Here is an 11,516-nt window from a genome sequence, read left to right as displayed (position 1 = left end):
ATTGATATTAACACCAGGTCAGATCAATTATCAATGAAGTGCAGAAATGTTAACATATGTGCAGCAATAACTTTCACTATATTTGTCATAGAAGAGAACGTTAGAGGTAATATCCCTGCAGGGGTTTAACATGTGTAAGTTTGCTTACATGGTTGTCAAAGTGTGCAACTTTTTGTAATAACCATGATGCATTCTTTCCACATGTTGCTAGTACAAATTCCAAAGAATCAGATATGGGCCCTGTTCATTGTAGGTGACACATTTAACAAGTAGATGCACCAAATAGTCTCTTATAGACACACATACACAGGAAAATATAAGAGACACATCTCCTTCTCAGAAACCCATATGTAACACATCAGGCCATCTCAGATGATAGTAGGGGCCTTGTTACAAATTTGGTGATCTGACCACCATAGAATTGCATCCGCCCCCACCTGCAGCCCAAAGCGCTGGCAGTCCAAAGACTGCTGTATTATGAGTTGACCACAGGGCTGGAGGTGTGGATGCTGGGATCTTGCATTGATGGTGAGTACTTATTCCAAATATATCGATGCCTGTGTGTGCATTTCAACTGCATATGTGTCAGGTGCACACATATGCATGATATATGTGGAAAAATCCCATATACCCACTACCTGGGTTCCGCCCACATGTGGGCAGTCCTGGCAATGGGAATATGGTACAAAAAAGAATCACCTCTATATCGCCACACTCAGGTCCACAATCCTCCTGTGAAAATCCTGCTGTGAAGGGGGACCTGGAGACACGGATCCACGTTAGACCCTGCCCGGAATAAGTAGAAAGAGGTGATTACCTTCCGCAAATCCTCTGTCACCACCACCTTGAAGCAGGTGATTGGACAGCCACAGTCCGCTTATGGATCAGTCAAATCATAACACGCACAGTGGTGCAGTAACCTATACCACTCTTTGGTGGCTGCCTTTCCCTGATCATGAACCTGGAGGTCTGCTGCTTGTCTAAGCAGTCCAGCTACAGTCTTTCCAAAGCCAATCCACCCAGCTCATAATACGGCAGTCAGACCACAGAGCTCTCCACTTTCAGACCACCACCGCCCAAACGGGGGTACAGGCGACCCCCTAGCTTGTAATAAGGCCCTATTTCTTGACAACATGTACATAATCAAACTGCATTTGAAAGTCTATCTATAAAGCGTTCTTTTTTTGACATGCATCCAAAAATGATTGCATTTTTTGTGACCCCACTGTAAATAAGTGGTTCATTGTATTTAATTATCCTGCTTGCTCCTAATTCTAGAATCTTTTGTGCATTCTTCTTTTCAAGGCATCTTTGAACTCTTTGTTTTTAAGAGTGTAGATGATGGGGTTGCAGCATGGGGCCATTCCAGTGTACACTAAGAAGAACTTTTTGCTCTCAGTCACTGAGTACATGGAGACAGGTTTGAAGAAGACAAACATGATGACTCCGTAAAATAAAATGACCACTGTAAGGTGAGAGGCACAGGTGGAGAAGGCCTTGGATCTCTGAGTGTTACTCTTGATTTTCAGGATGGCTGAGATAATTTTGATGTAGGAAGTTATAATTAAAATCCATGAGAATATCACCACTATCGCATCCATGATAAAAGTCATTCTTTCAATGGGCCGAGTGCTGGTGCAGGAAATTTTCAGCACGGCAATGAGTTCACAGAAGAAATGATTAATTTCATGAGTTTTACAGAAGGACAATCTGGATATAAGAACAATATGAACTACTGGGGCCAAGAAGCCAAGGATCCAGGCTCCGCTGGCCATACGTAGACACACAGACTTATTCATGATCAGTGTGTACTGCAAAGGTTTACAGATGGCTGCATAGCGATCAAAAGACATGATGGTCAGCAGAAACATTTCTACTGCAATCATGGCTAATAAAAAGTACACCTGCAGCAGGCATTGCAGAAAAGTGATGTTTCTTTTTGAAGGAAAGTAGCTGGCCAGCATTTGAGGAAAAGTAACAGAAGTGTAAGAGATGTCTAGAAAAGACAGGTTTTTAAGGAAAAAATACATAGGACTTTGGAGGTGTGAGTCTGAGTATATAACAGCTATAACAGTAAGGTTTCCTGAAATGCTCATAAGGTACAAGAGCAGAAATCCAATAAAGATGGGGACTTGCAATTTCAAAAGATCAGAGAAACCCACAAGAATAAATTCTGTCCATAAAGTTTGATTTTCATTTTCCATCTATAATGAAAAATAACAGTAAGTGATACAATGTTCATAATCATGTAAAAGTGTTTATATGTTTAAAATAAATGAAGAGAAGAAATTGTAAGAATTTGCTATTAGTGTGTAAATTTACAAATGTATTTTTTAAACTTTGCAATTGTTTCACCATGCAAATCTCACATCACATACAGTGTGGGATCTGAGTAGGCTTTGTAAGTTTGTTGCTGGTCTGCGAGTGAGGATGCTTTGCTATGGTAAAGTTCACTAGAGTTGAACAATCATCAACCATCTTGTTTGTGATTTGCATAAAATTAAAGGGTATGCTCTTTTTTGACTGCCTCTATGATGCATTTAGCTATTCTGGGTTATCTTGAGGTCCTTTATGATGCACTTTGTAGAAATTGCAATTTGGCAGTAAAAAAAGACACATTTTAAAAGCATATTACTTTAATACAATTGACTTACTTGAGGAGGCATGAAGGCACATGTTATGAAAACAATAAGGGCAAGTATGGAAGGTTAATGTATGGTCAAGTGTAAAACTTGGTAGGAGAGATGTACTGTTACCTTCTTGTATAATTAATTGGAAATCTTTTCGTTGGTATAGAGGAAGAAGAAGAAAGTTCAACCTACCTTTTTCTACTTTCCCCCAAAGTCTCTGATGTGTTTTGGTGGATGGACATTAAAGTCTGGCCTTCATCTCAGGATCTGTTGTGAGCACAGTTTTGAAAAAAAGGTCAATGATAATAATTAAAGATACTTGAAAGGGCAGCCAAGCTTCTAGGGTGGTCAAGGTTTCACTTTGTTCAACCAAATGGAAGGCTTCCAAGATATCTGAAGTTCCCCAGATGTGTTAAGAAGGCAATGCAGCACACCACAAAAGTAACATACACCCCTAAATCAATCTTTTCTCCGGGTATAGTCCATTAATTGTAAATTTCATACAAAGAAAACAATCGATATCCGTTCTTGATATGACTGGATATGTTGTGTTTATTCATTGGTAATCATACAGATGTCCAATTTTCACAGCGCAGCCGACGCGCGTTTCGCCCAACGGGCTTTCTCAAGGCTGCATACATACAAGAAAAGAAAAAAAACATAGTATCTAATACTCTGTATATACAGAAAAGCAACCAGTATTTTGATCTACATTGCACCGTACATGCAGGTACAAAACAATTCAATTTTTTTAAAAAACCTTAATAGGGTACAAAAATTGGGAACACGGCTCCAAGGGAAAGTGCCCCCCAAAAGAGTGGTCCCCTAGATCACGTATTTAGCAGAGAGATAGATGCCAGAAAGCTCCCCAAGTGGACAGAACGTGAGTAAAAGAAAGGGAACAAAGTGACCTGGTCCTGTATTCTCAAACTCCCCAAGTAAATCATCCACGTGAAATTGATGCAGAAGGTGAGTGTTAATAAGAGTAACCATGTCAAGTGCCAGATGAAAACAAAAAGAATACCCGATGGGGTACTCCGGTTAATATTACTCAAGGTGATGAGGTCTCACCTTGTAAAATTCAATGTTTCGTTCGTTTTCAATGTATATGGCTTAATTAGAAAAGCCTGTAAGAAAGATATATCCGTATGTAAACTATAATCACAGTACTGACATGACATCTACTACGTTATTTATATCACTTCGTCGTTGACTTCCGTGTCGTCTATTTATGCATTTGGTATTGCTTACCTAATCTTAGCAGGTTGGTCAAGTATGTTTAATACGAAGTGCCTCAAGTTAAACACTATCGGCGTATCCGTTGCTGTAGTGCTTGGAGCGACGAGTAGGACCAGAATCCGTCCTCTCTAAGGAGATATATTAAAAGAAACAGGTATTCATGGAATGCCTCGTACATGTCGTTTTCAAAGAGAAAATAACTAGCTCGCGTTTATCCATGATTAAATATTGTGAAATAATTGAGTATAAAGCGAAAGTATAACTGCGGCCATTAAGTCAACGCTTAGTACTGTCTTGTCCGTGTTCAGAGTTTATATTGCCGTTATGTTTCCCCAGCACGTTTAAGACAAATTTTTTCCACCTGCATAGGATATCTGATTACATTACTTGGAAAGGCCTTAGTAAGAAGAGTGCAGTGTGGACAATTGAATGATACTATAGAGAGATGTATTTGCCTTTTTGTTGGAGCCTGTTTTTGCTAACAGTAGAATTATGCACATCATGAAACTGTTATACATCTAAGTGGGGAAACAGCGGTTTCAACTCGGGTGTTACCACGCAGGTAGGTAACAATGCAGTCATTACAATGACCACGTTGTTACCACGCGTGGCTTTACATCGCAAGTCGTTTCTACGACTTGAGCTAGGTGGCATGCAACACCAGGGAATGTGTTGGATTTTAAATCCAACACATTCCCTGCTGTTGCGCCAACTTGAGTAGGAATAGTTATTTATACTATTCCTAAGTCCAGCGGAGCCATCTAGCGCAAGTCATAGAAACGACTTGCGATGTAAAGCCATGCGTGGTAAGAGCACGGTCTTTGTAACGACCGGGTTGTTACCTACCGCATGGTAACACCACGTGTTGTAACGAGACATATTCACCTAAGTGGTATATTAAACTTGCCTATAAGGCCCAAGTAAATGGTAGCAGGGCCTGTAGGTTAAATGTCACAAATGGACTGCTGTGCCCATTGTGCCAGCCACTATAGTGACAATGGCTGCAGACTACCACTAGTAGCCTAGCTAACCTCTTTTACAAGGTTTTGGTGGGTGAGCACAATCACTTTTAGCACTGGTTAGTACTAATGGCAGCAAAAATGAATTAAAAACATAGGAGGGGAAGGCAAAATGTTTGGGGGAAGACCACCATAAGCTAAGGCTGATAGGTCTAACAGACACCAAAATGACAAAAATTCAATAAGGGGAAGTGGCAATAGAGTTTTAAAATTATTAACTAAAATGAACACCAAAAAACATTATGCGCTGTCAGTGGTCCTCTTGTTTGCACTTGACCTTGACCTAGGCTCCTATTATGGTTCAACCCAATTGAAAGTTTTACTTTAGGAATTAAGGCCCAATGTCTATCTTGGCGGTCGGGCCATTAGTCCTCCACAGTGGCTGGCGTAACTTCTCCCATTCCTTGTGTACATTAGGTGGAAGAATAGCTGTCAGCGTTTTTGAGGTATTACCATGCGACCAGCAGTTCCCCTCCATCTACGGCACAAACTTGTCTACCATAGAGCAATACTTCATCTCCGTTGTAGTGGTGCTCGACAGCCCACCAAAAGTTTTATATGTCTATTATATTGGCATGTTGGCAGCCTGTTTTGGCTTACTGAGTTCATGTGTCTTAAAGACAGATGCATATATCACACAACTGAGATAAATGGGCAAAGTAATGACACCTACACAGCACACTATAAAAAATACCCATTCTATACCATGATGCTTTGCCTTTCTTATGTCTCAACAGATGTAGGGTGTTTTGTTGCCTTTCCTTATATCTGTGATCTTTGTTTCATTATCAAGTACTTTTCTCGTTATTTTTTAATTTTATTGTAGTATCTGAATTATGTAGCGAAAAAAGAAACTCAGATTTTCAGACACAGAATTAATATTCATGGTGGATGAGATAATGAGACTAAGGCCCAGAACCCAGACAAGGCATATTTGGGAGGGAATTGCATACAAAGAAATCTGTATCAAAGAATAGGTGCTCAAATGAGGAAATGAGGAAGCATTAGAATGATTTGCAGGGGAGAGTATGATCCCTAGCCTCTAAAGCCCACCTTGAGGCCCAGCAGAATGAGGGCAGTTTACCAAGACTCCTGGACCTCTTGTCCTGGGAGGATAAGGTATATGGATTCCTAGACACAGAAAGATTTGCAGGAATCTCTGGTAATTTGAGACGGATAAATACAATAACTGCATGTCATACATCAAATGTGTTTTCATTACTATTATCCAACTCCATTTAATATATTTCCCTTTTTTAAAGGTCTATTTGGACCTAAATCCAAGAATAATTATTTTTTGATGTGTTGAAAGTACCTTTAGTCACACTCTAGTATGTTCAATCTTATTGTGCCCTTTTTCCTTCCCAGAAAGTAATCTGCACACCCATATATCTGTTTCTATTTAGGTTTGATCTACAAACAAGTCATTACTTAAGGTCTGATTCACAAAGTCAATCTGAGACAAAAGTCTAACTTTACTACTTTTGGGATTCAGAGATGTAAGAAGTTGGCCTGGTATATGCTGTCCACTAGTTATAGTGGGCACCCTGTACCAGTCCATACAACCCCTTATTGGTTATAGGTTAAAGACAACCTTTATTGAAAGCTATACTAGTGGTAGCTATGGAGAGCAGCCTTTAGGCTTAGTCTTGAAGGAATGTAAAGCAGCTTGTTTTACCTGTCTATAATCTCTGAGTGCCTACATATGAAAGACATCCACACCAGGTATATAGATAAAATATATGTATTTATTACAAAACACACCCTCCTAGTCTCTTTATGAGACTAGAGGTCAAAACACATAAGTTACACTTCAAATATTACAGTAAAATAGCACAAATACATGTCAGGCCCTAGGGGCGAGCCATACCATAGACTAAAATAGTGGTATAAGAACCACAACTTAACTAGACGCCCGACCTAGAGCCTGTAGAATCGCTGGGACCCTAAGGAACCACCAAAGGTAGTGATACAGGAGACCCATGGGGGCCGTGTGCAGTGTGTGAACACAACCGCGAGCTCCCTTTAGCTTCTATGGAGAAAGTAGCGGTTAGATTTTTAAAGATTAGGGACACTTAGAAGTGAGTCAGGACCAAACCCTTTGGAACTTCTGAAGTTCTAGGGCCAATACCCACAGGAGAACCGGAGTACTCGTGTTACCTCACCCAGGGAAGCCGGGTGCATAGGTGTCAAATGGTGTCGGGTCGAGTCTTCGATTTCAATGACAGCTGGCAAAGAAGTGCTGCTGCCGTGAAGATGCAAAGTGTCCGAAGAGATCCAAGCCTGGATCAAAGATGAGAAGAACTTGAAAGCAGAGGGGACAGAATCTGGGTCAGTAGCCAGTGACCAGGAAGGCAATAGGCAGATGCCCACCGATGTCGGGTGGTTTCAGGTGAAGAAGGTGAAGCTTGACTCTTCAGCCACGAGGACCAGGAGGTGTTGAGGACAACCAGGAGCTGGATTATAGCTATCCCACAGAGGATGTCGAGTGCTGCAGTGTCGGTGTCCGGATTGGACACAACAAGCCTTGGCAACAGCAACACATGCAGAAACGAGAAAGATGCTTCGGTGCAGACCAGCAAGGTCTGTGGGACTCACCACTTGGTACGGAGTCGGGGCACATCTGTAGCAACCAGGGAAGCCCACGGAAATTCAAAGTTACCCCCTCAGGGACCCACCAGTTGACAGACCAGGGATCGCGAAGGCACCTCAAGACAAAACACAAAATGGTGGCCCACGGGTCACTCGGGATGACTAGGCCAACAATCTTAAGTGGATTTTGTAATCGAGGTGGGGGCTACAAGTCAGCCCAAGCACAACTTCAGGAAACATCTAGAAGTCAATCCACTTGCAAAAGTGCACGGTGACCAGGAGTTCCGGTTCCACACTACTCATGAGGGCTGCAAGCCTCAGCTTTGCTGGGTACTCAGGTCGGCCTCTGAGATGTCTGGAAATCCTCTTTCTGGGATGCAAATACTTTGGAGTCCAGCAGGAGCTTCAGAAATGCTGACCAGCAAATTGCTTCATTGGTTCCTGCCAAGCAGGGGAGTCACTCCTTGACCCCAAGAGAGATTTCTTCAGTCCTCTAGTCTTGAGTAGAGCATCGATTTTCCAGGATTCAGCTTCAGAGTTTTGTCCAGGGATATCTAAAGTTCTGGTTACAGAGGTTCCTTACTTATACCTAAGGAAGGGGTTGGACTAGCTCTGGGGACCCACCTATGGGAGGGTTTGGAAAGAGGGGTGGCTACACCAATTTCCTTTGTCCTGTTTCATGCCAGAGCAGGGGCTGGAAGCCCCTTAAACAGTTTGAGCTGGACTATGCACAGGGACACCAAATGTGCCCCCAGTGCAGGACTTCAAAGCACTCATAGAGTGCTCATACCCATCCCCAATACACATAAGCCTGTCTGGGAGGTGGTTACACCTCCCTGTGACAGGAAACCTATTGTCCAGGCCTCCCCTGTCAGAGTTTCGGTCAGCAGAAGAAGGCCAGACCTCTGTCTGTGGCTGCAGCATCCATTTTGTGATGCCTGGGCTCTGTTAAGTTTCTATCGGGTAACCCAGTACTGCCATGTCTCTCCCTATAGAAGGGTGGGATCATACTCCTACACCAGTTACTGGTGTGGGGGTATGATTCTAAGGTGTTTGACACCAAGCACGACATGTTTCCATGCAGCAAGTCAAAAGTTAGCATTTACCATTTGGGTATAATGCGCTTAAGAGTATATGGTCAGGCTGCACCACTGACAACCCCGGAGGAGGGATTCCAAAGGCTGCAGAGGGGCTCAGCTCATGCCTGGGCACCCTTTCACATATAACCAAGCAACCTGCCTTGAGGATTGATAAGGCCTGCCACAGGGGTGACTGATAGGTTTGTATGTGCAGTGATAGGTGAGGTATAATGAACCTATACCTCAGTAAAGGGTGCATGCACCACCTTACCCTGGCTGAAGTAGCAGACCTGTGGTGTCATTTTGGGTGGCTTTCCAGGGTTGGCATAATACATGCTTCAGCCCCTGGTAGGCCTCTTCGTACCTATGCCCTGGGTACATAGTATACCATATACTAGGGACTCACAAGGGTATCTCAGGATCCAATCTGTGGTGTACCTAATGTACATGCAATCAAATTAGAGAGGAAGCAGCTTGGCAGGGGCCCTAAATAGCAGGGTCCCAGCCAGACTAAAGTCGAAAAACAGTGAAACACCAGCAAAAAGTGGGGGTAAACATGTGAAGCAGATCCTACTCTCCTACACAACCCCCCCCATACGCAGGACATTAAACTAACCTTGACCAGTTGAGTCTTCATATTCTAAGTGAAAATATCTGAAGAGTCCATCTGCATTGGCATGGTTACTCTCAGGTCTATGTTCCACTGTATAGTCCATGCCCTGTAGGGAAATGGAACACCTCAGAAGTTTGGGGTTTTCACCCTTCATCTGTTTTAGCCATAAGAGGGGCTTATGGTCTGTCTGAACAATTAAGTGAGTACCAAACAAGTATGGCCTCAACTTCTTCAGAGCCCAAACCACTGCAAAGGACTCTCAATGGCTGACCAACGTTTCTCTCTGGGGGTCAACCTTCTGCTTATGAAAGCTACTGATTGATCCTGACTTTCATCATTCACCTGTGACAGTACAGCCCCTACCACCAACTCAGATGCATCTGTTTGGACAATGAACTTGTTGGAGTAGACAGGACTTTGCAGAATGGGAGCAGTGCACATGGCCTGCTTCAGGTCATCAAATGACTTTTGACAGCTAGCTGTCCACTGAAACTTTTGGGGCATTTTCTTAGAGGTTAAGTCATTCAGGGGTGTCACTATTGATCCATACCCATTGAAAAATCTTCTATAGTACCCAGTCAGGCCTAAGAAGGCTCTCACCTGAGTCTAGGTGGTTGGAGCAACCCAGTCCATTATGGATTTTGCTCTGCAATGGATGAACCTGGCCTCCACCTACAAGGTGGCACAGGTACACAACCAGACTCTGCCCTATCTGTTACTTAGTAGCCTTGTTAGTTAGGCCTGCTTTTTGCAGGGCCTCCAAAACATTCCTCAGGTGGACCAGGTGATCCTCCCAGGTGGAGCTAAAGACAGCAATATAATCTAGATATGCTGCACAATAGTCTTCCAGGCCTGTAAGGACTTGATTCACCAACCTTTGGAGAGTGTCGGGTGCATTCTTCATACCAAAGGGCATTACCACAAATTGATAGTGCCCACTAGGGGTAGAAAATGCTGTCTATGGCTTTGCATCATCATCTAGTCTGATCTGCCAGTAGCCAGCTGTCAGGTTAATTTTGTGCTTAGAAACTTGGCCGAGGCAAAAGTATCTATTAGCTTATCTGCCCTGGGGATGGGATAGGCATCAGTCCTAGTGACTGCATTGAGACCCCTGTAATGCACACAAAACCTCATCTCTCTTTTGCCATCTTTGGTGTAAGGTTTAGGTACCAGGACTACTGGACTAGCCCAATGGCTATCTGAGGGTTCAATATCTCCCAAATACAACATATTTTGGACTTCTGTCCTTATACAGTCCCTGACATGACCAGATTGCCTGTAGATCTTATTCTTCACAGGCAGTCTGTCCCCAGTGTCCACTTCATGAGTGGACCAGGTGGTCTGACTTGGAGTCTGAGAAAACATATGTCTGTACTGACTGAGAAGCTTTCTGCAGTCAGTTTGCTGCTGGGCAGTGAGGCTGCCTGCCAAGGCTACACCATCAACTGACCCATCATCAGGTTTCTGAGAAAGAAAGTCAGGGAGTGGGTCACTCTCTTTCTCCTGTCCTTCATCAGTGGCCATGAGCAAGCCCATGTCTGCCCTGTCAACATATGGTGTTAGTCTGTTGACATGAAGTATCCTGTGGGGACTCCTAGGAATTCCAAGGTCTACCAAGTAGGTGACCTCTGCTTTCTGTTCAACAATTGTATGGGGGCCACTCCATTTGTCCTGGAGGACTGCTGGGGCCACAGGCTCCAACACCCACACTTTCTGTCCTGGCTGATAAACAGTCAGTACAGGCTTTTGGTCATGCCAGGCCTTTTGTAATCCCTGGCTAGCCTCAAGGTTTTTGGTTGACTTTTTCATATACTCAGCCATCCTGGAGCGGAGACCAAGTACATAGTCCACTATGTCCTATTTAGGTGGTTTGAGAGGTAACTCCCATCCCTCCTTCACCAGACACAAAGGACCCCTAACAGGATGGCCAAACAAAAGTTCAAAAGGGCTGTAACCAACCCCCTTTTGTGGCACCTCCCTGTAGGCAAATAAAAGGCAGGGCAAAAGGATATCCCATCTGCGTCTAAGCTTCTCTGGGAGACCTTTGATCATGCCCTTTAAGGTTTTGTTAAATCTTTCAACTAAACCATTGCTTTGTGGGTGATAGGGTGTGGTGAACTTGTAGTTCACTCCACGCTCCTTCCACTTAACAGTCAAGTAACTAGACATGAAGTTTGCACCCCTGTCAGATACTACGGGGCAGATTTACAAGCCCCTTGCGAGACATTTACGCCGCCGTTGCGTCACTTCTGTGACGCAGCAGCGGCGTAAACCATGCGCCATGTTGCGGCCTTATTTACAACATGGCGCATCTAGGGAAATGCGTCACGTTCGATAGCCCTGC

At 43.5% G+C, this 11,516-nt stretch overlaps 1 protein-coding gene across 1 annotated transcript in view; it reads right to left on the bottom strand.

Moving 5' to 3' along the window:
- Positions 1 to 1,274: 1,274 nt before the first annotated feature.
- The window catches only part of LOC146813235 (olfactory receptor 2AP1-like), a 53,629-nt gene continuing 43,387 nt past the window's right edge, over positions 1,275 to 11,516 (bottom strand). The window contains exon 5 of the mRNA XM_085615326.1: positions 1,275 to 2,204. Coding sequence (XP_085471452.1) covers positions 1,275 to 2,204 — 930 coding nt within the window. The remainder of the gene's footprint in view (positions 2,205 to 11,516) is intronic.

This window comes from Triturus cristatus, chromosome 7 (assembly GCF_964204655.1).
Source record: "Triturus cristatus chromosome 7, aTriCri1.1, whole genome shotgun sequence".
Taxonomy (NCBI): domain Eukaryota; kingdom Metazoa; phylum Chordata; class Amphibia; order Caudata; family Salamandridae; genus Triturus; species Triturus cristatus.
Note: the sequence above shows the minus strand (reverse complement) of the source record. Positions and strands in the feature narration are given on the sequence as shown.